The following is a 20,424-nucleotide window of genomic DNA, read 5'->3' on the forward strand; positions in this document are numbered from 1 at the left end:
ACTGCACATTCTTCTTAATGTCTTAATTAGTGTCAAATTTAGTAAGTGTTAAGAATAATACAATGTTTTTTAAAAAGAGTCCTTATCTTTAGGGACTGAAGTATTTAGGGATGAAAGAACACAATGTTTGGGGTTTGCTTTAAAACAATCTAATTGGGTGGGGAGGGGATAGTAGAGAAGAACCCAAGAAGTTTTCAAGAGGTCATTCACAGTGAATCAGGTCTTAAAATATAAGTTGGCATTCACCAGACTAAAGGGAGCATGAGAAAAATTGGAAAAAGCATTCCAGACAGAAAATAGCTTAGGCAATGGCACTTTCAAAGACTACCTACGAGTCAATAACCAAATACAGTTGGAAAAGTAAGCAAGAACAGATCATAAAGGGTGTTCTATGTGACACAAAGGAATTTGTACTTAATGTTGCAGAAGATGAGCTGAAAGCTTTTTTCTTTCCTTTTTTTTTAATTTTTGATATGGATAGGTCAGATTACAGTTTATTAACACAATTAATTCACCCAATATATAGAGGTAAAAGGAATGGGCAAGATGTAGTTAACCTCTATAATTAGGAGACTTTATATATATATTATAGATGAAAAAGAAAAACACATTTAGATGAACTTTACCAAGAATCTTCTTTAACAAAATGAATGCCTGCAGAGTATTATCAAAGCCCAAGTGCTATAAAAATGTACTTTTCTTGAATGCACAATGCATGGTGCTAAAAAAAAAAAAAAAAAAAAAAAAAAAAGTACTTCTCTAACCATTATAATTCATTTAACATATTAAGAACCAGTGGAATATTGATAATACTTACAATCACTATTTTAAAATTCTCTGCTTTGTAAGAAATTCTGGACTTATATTCTAAAATGCACTTCTAGTATGCTTTTTAAGTTGTTTTTTGTTTTTTGGGGGGGGCTGGGCACAGCAGCTAACACCTGTAATCCTAGCACTTTGGGAAGCAGACGTGGGAGGATCACTTGAGGTCAGGAGTGCTTGAAGTCAGGAGATTGAGACCAGCCTGATTAAGATGGAGACCCATTTCTATGAAAAATAGAAAAAATTAGCTGGGCATGGTGTCACATGCCTGTAGTTCCAGCTACTGGGAGGCTGAGGCAGGAGGATCTTGAGCCCAGGAGTCTGAGGCTACAGTGAGCTATTATGACGTCACTGCACTCTAGCCCTGGCAACAGAGTAAGACCTTGTCTCCAAAAAAAAAAAAAAAAAGTTTTTTAAGAGATGGGTCTCGCTATCTTGCTATGTTGCCCAGACTCCTGGGCCCCAGGGATCCTCCCACTCAACCTTGCAAGTAGCTGGGACTATAGGCGTGAGCCCCTGCACCTGGCTCTAGTCTGCTTTAAAAAAAGATCTGAACTTTTTTCAATAGCCTAATATTTATGGCTAAAACAGAACTGGGTTCGTTTTGTTCATTAGATTTTCCAAATGAGGTTAAGCAATCTTTATCTTCATGGGACTACAAGAAGTCAAGGTTGCTACTGCTGGCAGGTTCTGCTAATGTCTCTCATTATCACTGCTCTAGAATTTCAACCTTCCCTTAAATAAGTTTAATTACAGGAGAAGCCCTACATAAGGATCTTAATTTTCTATATTAACTATATAACCAAGATTTCAGTCATAATTCATTTTTAGCTAAACCTTCAGTCACCAGGAACATTAGTTCTAATTGAGGCAACCTGGCAACTAGATAAAATGTCACTAATAGAAAACCCCCACGGAAAAAGGAGAGGGAAAAAAAAAGAAAACCCCCAAATAAAATCCAATGTCTTCCCCAAAGGGATAGCACAGCTGGAGGAACTGAGCAGTCTAAATATTTAGTCACTAGTCTACTGCTATATTCTACTTGAGAGGCAAAATCATCTGAGGTCTGTGGAGAAAATTCAGACATCAGTAATTCCTTGAAATTGCATGCAGAATGTGGGAAAAGGAGAGCTTAGTCTCAAAGGATGTGACCAAAAAACAGATTAAGTATCAACTATTTTAGGTCCTATGCCAAATGCTAAAGTAATTCAAAGATAAGACCCATCGGTATTTTTTAAAGAGCTCATTTCTAAAAGTTTATATAAACTCACATTTTGTTTCTTCCCCGTGAACTGTAAAACAAAACAAAAAACACATACTACTAGGTTCAGTCACAATGGAAAAAAAAATTTTGAGCTATAAACAATCGGTTTCCTTAATACAATACTTACACATCCTCATGTAACTCCTTTTCCAGTTTACCACTCACTTGTACTTTTTTATTTAGGGAATCTCTCCATATATAACTTATGCCACAATTTACCAATAAAAGAGCAACTTCAGAAAAAATGTTTACATAAAAAAGATTGAGACATCAGTTTAACACTCAGAAAGTGCTCTTCTTATTTTAAGGCCCTGTTAACACATGACTACTTAATGTAAGTTCTACAGAATTTTCGTATTTTCAAAACTTTACTTTGTCTAGCAAATTTTCTGTCATTTGTATTAAAATAAATGTTAAAACAATTAACAAACTCCAGTAAGTTCAGCTTAGGAACCCTGAGGGCATAGTTATTATACTTTTTGCCTTTTTAAAAAAGTTTCTCAAGGCTGGGTGTGGTGGCTCACGCCTGTAATCCTAGTGCTCTGGGAGGCCAAGGCGGGAGGATCCTTTGAGGTCCAAAGTTTGAGAATAGCCTGAGCAAGAGCCAGACCCTATTTCTACAAAAAATAAAAAAATTAGCTGGGCATGGTGGCACACACCTGTAGTCCCAACTACCTGGGTGGTTGAGGCAGGAGGATCACTTGAGCCCAGAACTGTGAGACTGCAGTGAGCCATGATGACACCACTGCACTCTAGCCAGGGTGACAGAGTGAGACTCTGTCTCACAAAAAAGAAAAAAAAATTTTTTTTTGAGAGACAGGATCTCACTGTGTCACCCAGGCTGGAGTGCAGTAGCACAATCATAGCTCAATGCGCAGTATAGCCCTGAACTCCTAGGTTCAATAGATCCTCCCACCTCAGCCTCCAGAGTAGCTAGGACTACAGGCGTGTACCATCACGCCTGGCTAATTTTTTTTTTTTAACTTTTTGTAGAGACTGGGGTCTCACCATGTTGCCCAGGCTAGCCTCAAACACCTGGGCTCAAGCAATCCTTCTACCTCAGCCACCCAGGTAGCCGAGACTACAAGTGTGTGCCACCATACCTACCTAATTTTTCTATTTTTTGTAGATATGGGGTCTCATTCTTGCATAGGCTATTCTCAAACTCGAGCTGGGACTACAGGTGCTCACCACTGTGCCCACCATTATTTTTTTTAATGTCAACACTGAAATTTTTTCGTCAGTGGTTAGTCCTCAATGGCTTAAATATATCATTATTCTTATCACTGTTCAGCCAATAGGGAAAAGAGCAGTTAAGTAGCAAGACCAAGATGAGCCTTAAGTAATAAGTGTTTTGTTTTTTAATTTTTCTTTTAAAGATGAGGTCTCACTATGTTGTCTAGTCTAGATTCAAACTCCTAGGCTCAAGCAATCCTCCCTAGTCTGTTTTGTTTTTTAAACCCAGCTACCAGAACTCACATGACCTTTGCCCCCTTTCAAGTAAACACCTCAGAAGGTTGGCTATATGCTCCCTTCAACAGTGCTGCACTGCCATTGTTCAAAACAACTCAGTATTCCTTTTTTGAGAACTGCCATCAGAGCATACTGCACATTCTTCTTAATGTCTTAATTAGTGTCAAATCTTTTTTGCTTTAGTGTGGACTCTTTTTTTTTTTTATCATATGAAAGTGATTCAGATTCAATTCTGGTAATAAACTTAATAATCTGATTAATACTATTATTTCGTCAAAAATGACACATGCATATAAAGTATTAGACAAAGTTTACCTATGCCTCTGACAGCAATTTCGAAAGAAAAGCTTTAAACTATATAGAGGAAAATATTCTTTTGAATAACCAAACTTTTTTGTTTTGCCTTATTAAGTATCAGATATGGTTATAAGAAAACTTAAAAATCTGTTTTATGGCCAGGCGGGGTGGCTCACACCTGTAATCCTAGCACTTTGAGAAGCTCAGGCATGAGGATCACTTGAGGCCAGGAGTTCAAGACCAGCCTGAGCTTGACTAGTCTTAAAAAAAAAAAAAAAGAAAAAGAAAAAGAAAAAAAGACCAGCCTGAGCAACATAGGGAGACGCCACCTCTAAAAAAACAAACAAAAATCAACCAGGTGTGGACACGTGTCTATAGCGCCAGCTACTCAGGAGGGTGAGGCAAAAGGATCACTTGAGCCCAGGAGTTGCAGGTTGCAGTGAGCTATGATGATGTCACTTAACTCTAGCCCAGGCAACAGAGTGAGACCCTGCGGGTGGCGGTGGGGGTGGAATCTGTTTTCCTAAGCCATTCTATTTTTATAAAGAAATACTACATATTTTCCAAGTTTTTATAACTTTGACAATTCCAAATATTATGTTGTAAATGGAGCCATGGTTATTTTCAACCAGGTAGTAATCATTCAATGTTTAAAGTCCAACCACGCATGTCATTAAAGAAGCCACGCAATCTGAATTATTTTATGGGATTTACCCTTCAAATTAAACATCACCTGCCCATGTAGCCAATAAGCAAAACAGATAACTAAAGAATTATGAAATGTGGAAATCGAAATACAAACTAGATTAAAACTATGGCACTGATCTAAAGATGATGTAACAGAGGTAAAAAATACCACTCACTAGACTCAATTGAAAGAATAACAAGAAACATTTTCCTGTGCTCAAGTTTCCCCTATGGTGCTTAAATATCTTTAGAAAAGTATCAAGGCATTATTATTTTGAAAGCATTAACCAATATTGTATTGAGAAATGTAAACTCCCTTTATCATACTTTCACGTTCAAAGGTATTTTATCATCCTTTTTAATCCCAAAACCAATTTCTTAGACTTGTATTTCTGAACACTAGCACCATTCCCATTCTCCCCTTAAAGTAACAGGAATGTTGCTATTAAAGAAATCAATTTGCTAATAAAAAAAATCCCTCTGTAATGTGATTTATCATTCTCTTATTCAAGTAGTCCAAGATTTTTAAATATTTTCCGTTTCAAGACTTTTTAAAATTCCAATTTTTCTACATTTAAAGAGACATGAACCAAAGTCATCAAAACAATCTCTCTCCATAATTTAAAGGGGCAGAGAATTACTCTGGTGACCTTTAAACTTAAGTAAAATTTAAAACGGTTCTTTATTAAACACTCCATAAATTTGATTTTCTTAAAGCTCCACTTTTATAACTTCAAACATCATCCTAAATAGTCAAAGATCTCAATTAATAGCATTGGCACTCAAGTGGTCTGGTGTAAAAACTTGATTTACCTGTGCAACTTTCTAGCTGAAGACCCAAGGGCAGGCTAAAGGAACTCCCTAAATATAAAATCAGAGTAAAAGTAACCACCTCACAGGAGGGTTATATAAGATATTCTCAGTAAAGAATATGGCACATATTAAGCACTTAATAAATGTTAGCTATCGATACCTACATTATTATCCTATGGGTAGTACCATATATCCACTATAGACATGGCATTCAAAGTTTTAGCATGTTTTAAGTGCTCATTTTATTTACCTTGCTAGTAAGTTCACAACAGAAATTTAACTTATTATTTGTATTATAACTGTTATGGACTACATATTTGTGCCCCATCCTCCAACAGGATGGTAGGAGGTGAGGCCTTTGGGAGGTAATTTGGTCATGAGGGTGAAGCCTCTTCATGGAATTAGTGTATTTGTAAGAGGAGGAAGAGAGCTAGCTACCCCTCTTTCTCCAAGGAAAAGTTATTTGCAACCCAGAAGAGGGCCCCAACGATGCTGGCACCCTGATCTCTGACTTCTAACCTCCGGAACTTTGAGAAATAAATTTCTATTGTTTACAAGTCACCCAGTCTATGGTAATTTTTTATGAGAGCCTAAACTAATAACCAAAATATTTTTATATGTATTTGTTACTAAAAAAAAATCAAATAAAGATATTTAAAGTGGACTATTCACTTTCCATCTTAAATATATATTCCAACATCTGAATTTTCCAATTCTCATATGGAAGATCTTTTTTTTTTTTTTCTTTTGAGACAGGGTCTCACTGTGTTGCCTGGGCTACAGTGCCATGGCATCAGCCTAGCTCACAGCAACCTCAAACTCCTGGGCTCAAGCGATCCTCCTGCCTCAGCCTTCCAAGTAGCTGGGACTATAGGCATGTGCCACCACACCCAGCTAATTTTTTTCCATTTTTAGTTGTCTGGCTAATTTTTATTTTTATTTTTTTTAAAAAAGGGATGGACTGGAGGACCTAAAGGCCCTCCCACCGCCCACCCCCAGCAGCGGAGTCACACTCTCTATTTTTAGTAGAGATGTGGTCTTGCTCTTGCTGAGCTGGTCTTGAACTCTTGAGCTCAAATGATCCTCCCACCTCGGCCTCCCAGCGTGCTAGGATTACAGGTGTGAGCCACCACGCCCAGCTGGAAGATCTTTTAAATAATACCAAACCTTGGCAATCTAAACTAAATTTACCTCTTCAATTTAGTATTTACCATTTCATTCACTATCAACTCAGAGATATATAAGCATAATCTCTGAATAACAATTTCTCACTGACTAAAGTTGAAATAAATTAGTCCTGTGTTGACAGAACACAACTAAAGAGGCTCAAGCATACTCAGACATCTAGGTAGCTGTATGTAAAACAGTCCAAAAGAAGTCCAAGAACATAAAGAATTAAGCCTTTTGAAAATTATCTTTAAGCAAGTTAGAGTTCTGTAGTCCTAAATCCTGAATTTATAACTCTTCTCGCTGTTATTTTCCTATAACTAAATTAACAAAGGTGGACCAATTTGCTGGATGACCTACCTCCTTTATCTCACCTGTCTTCAACAGACAGGTTCTTCTGGAACATTAGACTAGGATCACTAATAGTAAGTTGGAAAGATGGAACAGAACATTTTATCATGATGAATAGTGGTTATGTTGACAAATGCTCTAACAGCCTTAAAGCTTTAAAAGCTTTGCTTTTAATTACCATTTACAATTGCATCAATAACACCTACACCTCACATTTCTATATTTTAAAGTCTTCACAAAGATTTTTATAAATATCATTCATAAAATCTCTAAGGTATCGATGCCCTAATATGTTACCTTACTATCTGTAACGGAGTGATTTTCCTACAAATGCTATGCTGTTAATAAGTGATCAATAAATACTGTTTCCTAACAACAAATCTGAAGAAAGGGGTATCAACATGCTGCAAAGTATTAATTAGGGCCCAAATCCTTCATTCCAGTAAGAAATAATCCTTATTTTATCAAGTCTAAGACAGTGATGCTGGTGTGATAAAAAAAAATTATTGGCTGGCATGGTGGCTCATGCCTGTAATCCTAGCGCTCTGGGAGGCTGAGGCAGGAGGATCACTTGAGCTCAGGAGTTGAGACCAGCCTCAGCAAGAGTGAGACCCTGTCTCTACTAAAAAAAGAAAGAAATTAGCTAGGCAACTAAAAATAGAAAAAAAAAAATTAGCCTGGTGTGGTGGGACAGGCCCATAGTCCCAGCTACTTGGGAGGCTGAGGCAGGAGGATCACTTGAGCCCAGAAGTTTGAGGTTGCTGTGAGATAGGCTGATGCCACGGCACTCTAGCCCAGGCAACAGAGCAAGACTTTGACCTCCCCGCCAAAAAAAAAAAAAAAAATCATCAAAAGATTTCAATGGAAGGTTCTCTCACAACTAGGTCACAAGTACCACTTGGCTGATGGCAATTATAAGACTTCACAGATTCTAAGACTCATACTGATTTAAAGAAGTTAAAAACAGAAAAATATGCATCTTGGAATCAATTAAATAGGATAAAAGCATATTCTACGAAATACTAAAGGGTCATGTTTGTTTTGAAAAATTTTCTCAGTAACAACAAAAAGTGAAACATCATTTAGTTCCCAAAACCCTTGGACATTAACTATATTTCCATTTATAATGTTGCCTTAGTTCACGCAGCACTCAAGACACCTTGCTTCCTTCAGCTTCCTTCAGAAAAGGTGACAGCTAAATGCCCTAAGAGGTATTCTCAAAGTTAACAGAAAAAATTTAAAAATAAAATTTTTTAACTACTGAAAGGCTTATCACACAACTGTTAGAAAAATGAGGGTGGAAAAAAGAGCATCACTTCTATAATTTTAAAGAGTTGTTTAAGTTGCCTATCCAAATCCTTTAAAACAAAGACTTTAAACTCATCAGTTAGCCCTCTGAGAATGTATACAAATTAGTTTGTGTGTGCCCATTTTTTCTGAGAAAATTCACTAGTTTCTCAAAAGGATCCATATCCCAAAAAGGCTAAGAATCAGTTCCTTAGAAGAATTGCTTCAACTATATATTAAGAATTAAAGCCTGGGTGCCGTGGCTCATGCCTGTAATCCTAGCACTCTGGGAGGCCGAGGCAGGAGGATCTCTTGAGGTCAGGAGTTCAAGACCAGCCTAAGCAAGAGCGAGACCCCATCTCTACTAAAAATAGAAAGAAATTAGCTGGACAACTAAAAACATATATAGAAAAAATTAGCCGGGCATGGTGGTGCATGCCTATAGTCCCAGCTACTCGGGAGACTGAGGCAGTAGGATGGTTTGAGCCCAGGACTTTGAGGTTGCTGTGAGCTAGGCTGACGCCACGGCACTCTAGCCTGGGCAAGAGAGTAAAACTCTGTCTCCAAAAAAAGAAAAAAAAAAATTAAAAAGCCATAAAATAGAGTATACTAAAATCTAAATGACATTGGCAAGTAGGTTAAGTCTGGTGTGGGTCTTTTTGAGGGGGACAGAAGACAGAAAATAGATTCATTTTTTTCCTGAACAAATAAAGCTTAAGAAATCATGCATATTCCCTTATTTAAAAAAAAATTTATTTAAGAGTTTCTTTAATATAAGTCAGTGTTAAGTGTAATAAAGAAGTGTTCTAGTACAGAATACTTTGAGTATATAATAAATGCTTTCTAAATTATCAGTTTGGGGTTCACTAAAAAATGGAACACACCTATATTTCATTACCTTAATCAGAATAAAATCAAAACTACAAAAAGTTAACTGAAATAGCTTAAGCTTTCTCTATCATTTAAATTTTTATGTTAGGAATATCATGAAACAGGCACTCTTGGTTTCTGACTCTATATATACTCACTGCTGTGATGTTTTTAGATAAATACTGCAGGAGCTCCAAGGACCAAAGCACCCACACTAAGTTATGATCATTATCAGGAGTTATTTGAAAAGATAGTTCCTACTAATGCAAAGGAAGTAAATTTGTTAAAAAGTCTTCATTAACTGTTGACTTGATCAACAATTTATTTTTACTGTAACATAAAATTGACTTGCTCCACAGTAGCAAAATAAGTTCAGAGGTATTCTCAGTGTTCTAAGTCATCTTCTACTTTGTCTCTTGTGACCAATTGACCCCTAGAGGAAAAATTCAAAGAAGCAGGGAAATTTAGATAGTCCATCAATCAGATCAATAAACTGGACAAAAAGATAGCAAGGCCAAAAGATTCTATAATATAGATAACAGGAAAAAACTACCTTTGCCCCTCCTACCTCAATACTCCCCAAAGCTAAGAAACCCACAGATTAGAGATATTAAATAAGCAAAAGCAGGATGAAGCAAAAAAAAGTTGTGAAATACAGGTCTAAAGTCTCCAACGCAGATCCTGTGGTTAAAACATTCTGGAGCCCACTAATTCAGGGAGAAAAAGACGTCAGAAACCTATCAGTATGTAAAAAGTTAAAGGTGTTATATTATGAAAAATCTAAAGAATGACTGGCAGTCCCACTGCCTTCAGAAATGATTATGCCAAATAGAGGAAAGAGTTTATTTAACTTTAAAATAAATTATACTAAATGTTCAAGGACTAACATTTGAAAAGGGAGAAGAGTGGTAGAGAAAGCTCTGTGCCAACTTTTAACTGCAGCTGTAGTGGAACACACTAAAAGCCTTGTTTTAAGACAAAAGCAGTGAAATAAAAAACAATGGTTTTAGACTTATCCCCAGTGCTAACTGCTCATGACCACAAATTTGCCTTTTTCCAACGAAGGATTAATGGGACAAAAGGCATACGATAAGGGAAAAAGTAGAAGAAAATGCAACTGAACAAACTCCTCACACAAGACTGAAACATAAAACCTGTTTATGAATTTTCATATGGAATTTAAGGTAAAAACACTCAAAAATTAAGAAATCTACACATACAATGAAATAGGAAATTAAAAACATTCTTTTAAACAGGACTGAAGTTAAAAAGCATTTAATTTAAATCAGTGTATACTACAGGGAATCCTTCAGTACTACCTATTCCAAACTGAAGGTTCTCCACACTCCTCTCCCAGTTACTCAGGCAAAAATATTACAATTTGCAACCATTATTTTCTTTCACACACAGTTTGTATTTTTTTTTAAAAACCTTGGAAATTATTCTAATATCCATTTACCTTAATTATCAGTTGTACCAAACAATGATACTTTTTGGAAATTAAACTTCATTCCACTAAAGTTAGCCAGTAGATTTTGCTAAACAATGCTTTGCTAGAAAAGTTACCACACAAATTCCATTTTGTACAACTAATTTTCCCAGTATCTATAAACGAAAATTTATATTTGACATATGAATTTGCCTCAACATGGACACACAATACCTTTTGCAGTTTGTCACGAATAACTTGTGTGCTTACTTAGTAATTTTAAATATCTACACCGGAAAAGTATGGTGTTTGCTAACTATTAATATAAAAGACGAAGCTTAACAGTTGGTAAGGGTATTGCTCTTACATAAGATTCTAAAAATTTGCTTTTAGTAGGTAGTCAGTGACTATCACAGGCATGAATATTAAACATTCCTGTATCAACCCCATTTTCTACAAAGCTGACCCAATTTCAAGCCTGAAACTGAGGTTTCTACCTTTAGAAGGGTAGAAAACAAGAGTTAAGTAATTGGGTAATCCTAAAAATACACATCACAACTACGTGACTAAGATACTCATTTAAAACTCGTGCCAAGACAACCCCTCCCTTCAAAACAAACTAAAATTGACTCACTGGCCTATTTTACTTAATTTTGAAAACAAAAAAAAAATAAAATAAAATGGATTCCTAGGCATTCATTTCTTTTATCTCTGCTCCCACCATTTAAAACATTCGAGTCTTCAATCTCTGTAATTCCTCCCTACAAAAACACCAAAGCAAAAACAAAACAAAAAAAACTCATCTCCAAGTTATCTACCTTGGAGTTAAAACAAAAGAACAAAAACAAAACACTGGATTCTGTAATGATGGTAACCACCATTCTAAAATCAAGGAAAACAATAGAAACAACGTCTGTGGTAGCTATCTAAGGAGCCATCCCACTCACAGAAGCCGTCTCACCTCAGATGATACTTTTCACCTGTAAGACCACCCATTTGCTAGAGTTAACCACCTGAGCCAAAGGTTTCAATTTTGTCTCCCTAAAGTGGGAAACTATCAATCTCCCCACATGACACGTTCCACCCTGTTTGGATATTTCTACACGTAGGAAAAAAAGGCTAGTAAACTTGGTAGCTGGGCGAGGACAAAGGGCATTTTGAAAGAACCACTGACAGAGGCAAATGGAGAATGAGGAGAGAAAGACGGCTAAAATAAAGTTCCCTCCAGTAGATAATGGCAAGGAGACGCTGGCACCTTCTTTTTTTTTTTTTTTTTTAACCACCCCTAAGATCCTATTCTTCACTACCGCCCATTGGAATGCAAAGTTGGGCACTACCAACAACCAGGAAGCCCAACAAATCCTCAAAATGTCAGGGCACTAGGCAGCTTCTGGAATGACACTAATGCCTGTCCCCATCCTCAGCCCCCCAAAAACAAAAGTCCAATCCTGTAACTGCAGGTCACCCTGCCCTCTGGGGCAGTTCCAGCCTGCGCAGGGACGGTTCTGAAGGGAGGCCGAAAAAGGAAAGACAGACCACCTCTTTCCATACTCCCACAGCTGGGGAAACAAAGACAACCCTCCTCCAGTAGCCACTGCCCTAACCTAAGAGGCTTTCCTATTTATTTCTCGGTGCAGTCTGTCCTCCCGCTCCCGCCCCCGCCCCCATGACAAAGAAAAGGCACTTGGTGAGCAAGGCCTTCCTGCCTCCACGTATGGGGGAGGGGGCTGCCGAGGTGAGAAGCCCCCTCCATTCACCCGTGCTCACACTCCTGGCCCCAAAAGCAGCCGAAAGCGAAGGGAAGCAGAGGCCTCGGCCGGGGAAGCCAGGTCCGGGATGGGGGTAGGGGTACCTTGAAGTAGCCGCCTTCGTAGAGGGTGTTAGGGGGTCCGAAGATGGCCACCTCCCAGTTGTAGAGGTCGGACTCATCCACCAGGGTGATCCGGAAGCCCTCCACCGGTTCCTCCTGCAGGGATTTCAGCTCGAGCATCAGGGCCTTTTGCGAACTGGTCATCTGCTGCTGGGCCATCGCGGCGGTGACGGCGCCGGGCCGGGGCCCCAGTCCTCACGCACCGGCCGGGCCGGACCAGGCCCCTCCCCTCCGCTTGCCCTAGGGCCGGGCCGCCCCGGGCCCCTGCCTTTACACAGCCGGCGGGCCGGACCAGGCCCCAGACGGCCCGTGGGCCCTCCCGGGCTCCTCCTCACACACGACGCGGGCCGGGCCGGGCCCTTCTCCTCACACTCGGGCCGGGTGGGGGAAGGGGTTGAGGGAGTTCAGGGAATTCGCTCCTGGTCCCGGGCCTCCCCCCCCCGGAGGGGGCCTCAACTTGGGGGGGGGGAGAGGAGGTGGAAGCGGAGGAAGGCGGCGGAGGGCCGGCGATGGTGAAGGGAGGGGGCCGGGCCGGCCCGGGAGCGCCGCGCTCGCTCGCCCTCTTGTTCTCCTCGGGGGCCGCAGGGGCCGGAGGGCGCGCGGGGCCAGAGAAGGAGGGGGGAGCGCGGCGCGCTGGGGTCTCGCGGCGGCGGCGGCGGCGGCGGCGGCTGCGTGGGGGGAGGGGCGACGGCGGCGGAGGAGGAGGAGAGCAGCGAGAGCGCCTCGCACCGCGGGAGCGACGGAGCCGAGAAGGAGGGAGGGAGGGAGAGAGGGAGGAGGGGCGCACGCCGGGAGGGGGGCGGCTCTCGGCGGCTGGCTGCCCGACGCGCGTGCGCGCGCCCCTCCCTCCCCCGCCCGCCTGGCCTCGCCTCGCCTCGCCTCGCCCTCCACCTCCTCCTCTTCCCACTTCCCCGCCTCCTCTCCTCCCGCCCCTGTGGTGGCGGCGCTTTGTGACGCCGGCCCGTGTCCCCCGCCCTTAAAGGGCCAAGCGGCAGTGGGGCCCTGGGCGGGCCGCCGGGGTCGCCTGGGCCCCAAAGTGACGGTTGTGCGGCTGGACGCTGCAGTTCCAAAGGCGTGCACCGGAAGGGACCTCGGGTCCTACACCTCTCGGCGCCTTCCTCCATGCATATCCAAGGGCCTCTGCAGCTGTCCTCGAAGGAGCCCTGGTCGTCTGCAGGCCCCACCCTGTGACACCCAGTCTGAGGGCCCTGCACCTAATACGTGCTTGATTAGGATGTGCTGAGACTGTGGGTCTTTTCGGTGCAACTAGCCTTCCAGACATCTCTCCTGCATGTCCTGCCCTCAGGCCAGTGTGCCCTTGGGCAAGTCACCCACGGGAGGGGGCGGGGGACGCAGTTTCCCATACAAGAAATCGGGGAAGGTAAATAGGCCAGCTCCCTACTTCCCTTCCTAACTACAAAGAGGAAGTTATGGGGAAAGACAGAGAAATAAAGTAACAAACTGAACCTGGGTCAGTTCCTTCTCAGTGTGATTTGAGCCAAGTGCTCTGGCTACCCATCAGCTTACTCATTTGTAAAATAAAGTACTGCGGCTGGACTTTGACCCCCTAGAGGTCCTTTCAGCTTGAATGTCCAAACTGAAACTGAGGGATTTGTAAGATAATCATGACTGAAGACGTGGAGACAGCCTTCAGTCCTCATAATTTAGAATACAGTACTGGGCAGAGGAGAAGGAAGAAGGGGAGTAGGGAAAAAAAGAAAAAAAAAAAACAAAAAATAGAATACAGTACTCTTTCTCTTTGGAAGGCATGTCCTATGATAACTGCCTAAACTATTTCCTAGTAAAGCCAGGATTCCATAAGAGTTCTACATACACAATTTTGGAATCAGAAGGATCTTGGTTCAGCCCTGGCTCCACCATTTATATTATCTCTCCCTGTTTCATAAGCTTCTGTAAAAGGAGATTAATTATACTTAACACAAACAATTGTAATGATTAAATGAGATCATCTATATACAGCATTTAGCATAGTGACTGGCACATGGTAAATGATTCATGAATAGGAACTTTAAAGGAAGAAAAAGATTGAAGGCATAGCTGTATTCTGGATAACACCATTCATTTTTTTAAGACTTTATTTTTACAATAGTTTTCTTCTTCTGTCGTCCAGGCTGAAGTGCAGATCATAACTCACTGCAACCTCCAACTCCTAGGTCAAGGATCCCCCTGCCCTAGCCTCCTGAGTAGCTGGGACTACAGGCTCATCCTACCATACACGGCTAATTTTTAATTTTTTTATAGAGACAAGGCCTTGCTATGGTGCCCAACCTGGTCTGGAACTCCTGGCCTGAAGCGGTCCTCCTGCTTTGGCCTCCCAAAGTGCTAGGATTGCAGGCCTCAGCCATTGTGCCTGGCAGTAAGCCAATATTGATGCATTACTGTTCACTAAAGTTCATACTTTATTCACATTTCCTTAGTTTTCACCTAATGTCCTTTTTCTCTTCCAGGATTCCATCCAGGATACCAGACCTACATTTCATTTTCATGTTTCCTTAGGCTCCTCTTGACTGTGATAATTTTTTAGACTTTTCTTGTTTTTGATGACCTTGATACTTTTGAAAAGTACTATTCAAGTAGTTTATAGAATGTCCCTCAATTGGGATTTGTGATGTTTTTCTCATGATTAGACTGGGGTTACGGGTTTTTGAGGAGAAGATCACAGAGATAAAATGCCATTTTCATCACATCATATCAAGAGCACATAATAACAACATGACTTGGCAATGTCGATGTTGACCTTGATCACCTGGGTGAGGTAGTATGCTAGGTCTCTCTACTTTAAAGTTATTCTCACCCCCCTTCCTTTACTGTACTCTTTGGAAACCACTATGCATAATCCACAGTTAAGGAGTCCCTTCATTTTTTAGTCCTCTTTTTCTCAAAGATGACGGTCTTGAGACCAAAATCCAGAGGAATTAGAGCTTCCCTCAGAAGAAAGGGAGTATCCTAATCAATGCAGCACCTTCTCCCAATATTATGGCTTATGCCTGAATCTATCTTTCCCTCCTCCACCACTCAATTTGACAACAAGAAGATTGTTGACCTGGAAACATGGGAGATGATGTTGACAACTTTGATGGCAAGCCTATGAGTAGACAAATAGGCAGAAAGTTCATCTTCAAAGCATTTCACCCACGTAAACTCATCACAGCTCCACCCTGACCTAGAGGATAATAGATCCCTAGCCTTACCCACTGGAACATACACCTGGCACCCAGGCTAGAAGCTGCTCCCTGGGCTCAAATCAGCTCACGAACTCATTATAAGTATCCACTGTGGGCATGGCTGTAAGCTAGGAGGATGGGTTTTGTACTCAAGGCTCTTCATTCTCAGGTCAGAGGAACTGGAATTCCATAGAACTAGTTTAAGTCTTTTTAGTTCAGCCAGTAAGATATTGTTTATTAGTAGGCTGCAACTGTGTCTTGTTCATCCCTGAATCCTCAGCATGCAGCGCACCATCTGATACAAAGTAGACACAAAGTAGACACTAAGTAATTGTTCTCAGAGCCTCACAGCCAAGGGCAGGAAGACAAGCAGTAATCACAAAGTCGCAAATTGAACCCTCCCCTCCCCCCCATGTCTAATAGGCTGTCTCATGCACATACTAGGTGCTCAAGACCATAAATCCCAAAACCATATACCAGCTACTCCAATGTCTGGCACATATTAGGTTCTCAAAACATAGTCGTCAGAAAAATGAATGGCAGAAACAGCTTCCTAGAGCTTTCTCATATTGTTTGATAATGGCAGGTAGAGATTGGCTTGACTGATTAGTGCCCTCTGGTGGTAAAGAAAACAGAATAGCTGCCCTCCGTCTCTAAGACATCACCTGGTACTCTCCAACCACGGCACTTCTGAAGAAGATTATCTTTCTTCCAAAGAGAAAAGATATTGAAATCTTGGTAAGATAAACAGAGGGAAGGGTATTTGATTTATGAAGGTTAATTTTGACCTTAAAGAATGACTCTTTTTAAGGCGCCAATTTTTTTCATTCAGCATGTTAACATATGTGTAAGACATTGCTCTTAAGGAGCCACAATCTTCCTCTAAAATTAACATCTAACATTTGCTGAGCATCACTATTTGACAGGCTCTTTACATGCAGCATCTCATTTAATTCTCACAAAAATCCATGACATGGTCATTACTAGACTACCCATTTTACTGAGTAAACTAAGGCTTAGAGAGGTTTAAAAAGTTACCCAAAGTTTGCAAATGGCAGAACCTGGAGTTGACCTCAACCATCCCACTCAGTGTGACTCCTCTTAACCACCAACCTGTTGTCGACCTAAAGGGAAAAAAAGTGAGGCCAGAATAACGTAAGGAGAGAGTTCATTTGAGCTAAGTTTGAAGACTGCAACCCAGGAGTATAGATTCGAGTATCCCTAAATATATACTTGGAGTAGCAACAGTAACAAGTGGATTTTTTTTTCCTTATGTATATTCTACTTCAATAAAAAAATTTAAAAAGAAAAAAAGCTGTTGAATGAAACTTTTCTGTAGTCTCCAAAAATGTCATCATAAAACACCAAAAAAGGGAGAGCTGTAAATGTTCCAGATTAAGAGAGGAAAAGAGAAACATGACAAATTCGATAGTTGAGTTTAGATGATTATGCGTCAGGAAATGAAAGTGGGATAATTGGCAAAATTTGAATATGGAACTTATATAATAGTATTGAGTCAAGGTTAAATTTCCTGAGCGTTACAATTGGACTATGATTATGTAAGAGGTAGTCCTTGATCTTAATAAATACATGCCAAAGTATTTAGAGATGTGTGCAATTGATTTTCAAAAGGCTTGCAAAATAATATGAAAACACATAGGGAAAGATAAAACAAACTTGGCAAAACATTAACACTAAGTGAATCTAGGTGAAGGTATGTGGGCGTTCATTATATTATTCTTGCAACGTTTCTGTGCTTTAAATTTTAGTAATCTTACTAAGTAAAAGCTGGAGAAAAACCATTACAATAACCTAAACCCAACATAATGTGAGGACTAAAGCTGACAGTAAAGACAGAGAAAAATGAATAAATTCAAAATATACTTTGGAGGTAGGACAGACAGGATTTGTTCATTGATAAGGCTTAATGGATGAGGAAAAAGAAATCACTGGTGTAAACAAACAATCCCCGACCAGACTGTCCAAACTGGCTCCGCCCTTCCTGTTTCGTCTCAAGCGGAGGAAGTGAGGAGAAAGAAACGACGGCCAAGCTACCGCTAGACTTCCGGCGTAACGTCGCGAAGAGGCCGCAAATCGAGATCGCCGTTTGGCCCCTCCCCAGTGTGCGGTCTCGGAGAGTGCTAGGCCAATGGGGAGAGACTCGTGGAGCAATAACCCAATGGCTCTGGAATGGGTGGAGTCCTGAGGAATTGGGCTTGCTTGGACACGCGCCCCGAATTTCGGCATTTCCGCCCACGTGGGAAACTACAGTATGTGGACCTGGCTTGAATTCGAAGTGCGGGAGAGACACCTGGGCGCGGAGTGATGGGGCCGGCGCCTGCTGGAGAGCAGCTGCGCGGAGCAGCTGGGGAGCCAGAGGTGGGTTGAGCCATCTGGGAGGAAGGGAGGCTCAATGGGCGCTCCCTTGGTTGCAGAGCACGAGATGGCAGGGCCTTACAGCTCCCCGGTGAGGGACACGAGGGCGGCTCTCTTTGGAGGAAGTCCGTTCCCGTGGTGCTTCCACCCCGTCGCGCTGAGACAGGGCTTGCTGGGGGCAATGGAACCTGGTAGTATTTGAGTAGAAGCAGTAAAGCCTATTTATTGAGCGACCCATAGGTTGGGTCATTTTCTTGACCAGGACCTCCTCCTTGACGTTGAGCGGTATCTTCCTCCCTCCACAGAACTTGTGTCTAGTTCTGTTTTCCCCGCTGTAAGCGAGGGCACACGGTGGCTCTCCTGGAGCACTCCAGTAGGGCTCTTCCCAGGGCTGTAGGAGAAGAGGTTTGCGATCCTGCAGACCTGGATTTGAAGTCTGCTCATAATACTAACGTGGCAACTATAGAACCTACAGTGAACGATGGGACTTCCTTCCAGTGCCTTAAAGAATTGTTGAGGCGATGTATATTTATACTGAATATTTCCTCTGGGGGCACGTAGGTTCTAGCTCTTCCCATGAGTGAGCACTTAACGTGTACTGATACAGTCAGGACTTGCTAGAGGAGGTGGAACCTGGCATAATTTGGATAGAGCAGCAGATAAAGCCATTTGAGAAGTCCTAGGTCTATAGCAGCAGAAGAGGAAACTCTTGGATTCACGGTACCTGAAACCGTAAGGGGCTTGGGCATTACTTAGAGCAGGGCCTGGTCAGCTTCTGCTCCTACCAGCTCCGAGTAGAGCTCCATCCTTGTGCTGTCAGGTAGACAGGGAGCCCTCAACTCAAGGAATTTTTTTTTTTTTTTTTTGAGACAGAGTCTCACTGTGTTGCCCGAGCTAGAGTGCCGTGGCGTCAGCCTAGCTCACAGCAACCTCAAACTCCTGGGCTCAAGCAATCCTTCTGCCTCAGCCTCCCGAGTAGCTGGGACTACAGGCATGCACCACCATGCCTGGCTAATTTTTTCTTTGTATTTTTAGTTGTCCAATTAATTTCTTTCAATTTTTAGTAGAGACGGGGTCTCGCTCTTGCTCAGGCTGGTTTCGAACTCCTGAGGTCAAACAATCCGCCCGCCTCGGCCTCCCAGAGTGCTAGGATTACAGGCGTGAGCCACCGCGCCCGGCCTCAAGGAATTTTTAATCTAGAGCTCAGTAATGTTCCTCCAAGTAATGATTATCCTGAGTGTTGCAGAATCTGACTTCCATCAAAAGAGGAAACAAGCAGGTCAAGCCTTTACCCACAATCTATAGTGGTGACACTTAAGACAACAGATGCTAGATACCTATGACCCCACACTGGCTTCTCCCTCTCTGGTCACAGGTGATGGAACCAGCCCTGAAAGGCACAGGCAAGGAGGAGAAGAAAGCATCTTCAAGGAAGCGAACAGAGACTAGATCTCCAGCGGAGGGCCTCCTGCAGCCAGTGAAGCTCAGCAGGGCAGAACTGTACAAGGAGCCTACCAATGAGGAGCTGAATCGCCTTCGGGAGACTGAGATCCTGTTCCACTCCAGCTTGCTCCGTTTACAGGTACTATTGGGTGGCTGGGGCTTAGGTTAGAGGGGCAGACCTGGGACCCTCAGAGTGATGGACTCTCCCTTACTCCCTCTTACAGATAGAGGAGCTACTAAAGGAAGTAAGGCTGTCAGAGAAGAAGAAGGATCGAATTGATGCCTTCCTCCGGGAGGTTAACCAGCGGGTCATGAGGGTTCCTTCAGTCCCTGAGGCAGAGGTAAGGCAGGTGGCCTGGGGAACTGGAAAGCCCAGGAGAAGCCTTCAGTGGGGGCATTTCAAACAGGGGCCTTGCTTTTCTCTTGAGGGGATGCTAGGGAGCTCATTTCACTGCAAGGAAGCTCAGGTGGGAGTACAGTCATTCATGTGTTCATTTACTCAGCTAGTACTTATGTGCCTTGCAGTGTTTGTGTTCTTAGGATGCATCAGTAAACAACCTATATTCTAATGTTGGGGTATGGATAACAGATAATAAGCACAACAGGTAAACCGTATGGCAGTATTAAAAGATGGTAAACACTTTGGAAAAAGGAAAAAGTAGGATGAGGCAAGGGATTGGGAATATTAGGGAATGGGAGTGGTTTATAATTTTAAATAGGGTATTGAGGGTGTGCATTACTGAAGTGACATGTGTGTAAAGGTTTGAAGTAGGTAAGTCAGCCGTATGGATACGTAAGGGAACAAGAGCATTCCAGGAAAGGGGAAACAGCCAGTACAAAGGCTCAAAGGCAGGAATATTCCTGTTACATTCCTTGGAATGAATGAGTGGAAGATAGAGGGAGATGAATTCAGAAAGCTAATGGGGAAGGTGGCATATCATGCTGGGTCTTGTACACCCCAATAGGGACTTTGGCTGTTGCTGTGGGTGAAATGGGGAGCCACTGCTGGGTTTATGTTGCAGAGCAGTGATGCCCTTCTGACTTTTATTTTTTATTTTTTTATTTTTATTTATTTATTTATTTTGAGACA

General features: G+C 41.9%; 2 protein-coding genes across 2 annotated transcripts in view; one reads left to right on the top strand and one right to left on the bottom strand.

Annotated features, from left to right (window-relative positions):
- The window catches only part of UBE2R2 (ubiquitin-conjugating enzyme E2R 2), a 120,289-nt gene extending 107,212 nt beyond the window's left edge, over positions 1-13,077 (bottom strand). The window contains exon 1 of the mRNA XM_012656631.1: positions 12,313-13,077. Within this exon, the coding sequence (XP_012512085.1) occupies positions 12,313-12,489 (177 nt within the window). The 5' untranslated portion in view covers positions 12,490-13,077. The remainder of the gene's footprint in view (positions 1-12,312) is intronic.
- Positions 13,078-17,723: 4,646 nt separating this feature from the next.
- NOL6 (nucleolar protein 6 (RNA-associated)) overlaps positions 17,724-20,424 on the top strand; it is an 11,552-nt gene continuing 8,851 nt past the window's right edge. The window contains exons 1-3 of the mRNA XM_012656640.1: positions 17,724-17,894; positions 19,267-19,473; positions 19,559-19,675. Of these exons, the coding sequence (XP_012512094.1) occupies positions 17,841-17,894; positions 19,267-19,473; positions 19,559-19,675 (378 nt within the window). The 5' untranslated portion in view covers positions 17,724-17,840. The remainder of the gene's footprint in view (positions 17,895-19,266; positions 19,474-19,558; positions 19,676-20,424) is intronic.

This window comes from Propithecus coquereli, unplaced genomic scaffold, assembly GCF_000956105.1.
Source record: "Propithecus coquereli isolate 6110/MARCELLA unplaced genomic scaffold, Pcoq_1.0 Scaffold114, whole genome shotgun sequence".
In the NCBI taxonomy this organism is placed as follows: domain Eukaryota; kingdom Metazoa; phylum Chordata; class Mammalia; order Primates; family Indriidae; genus Propithecus; species Propithecus coquereli.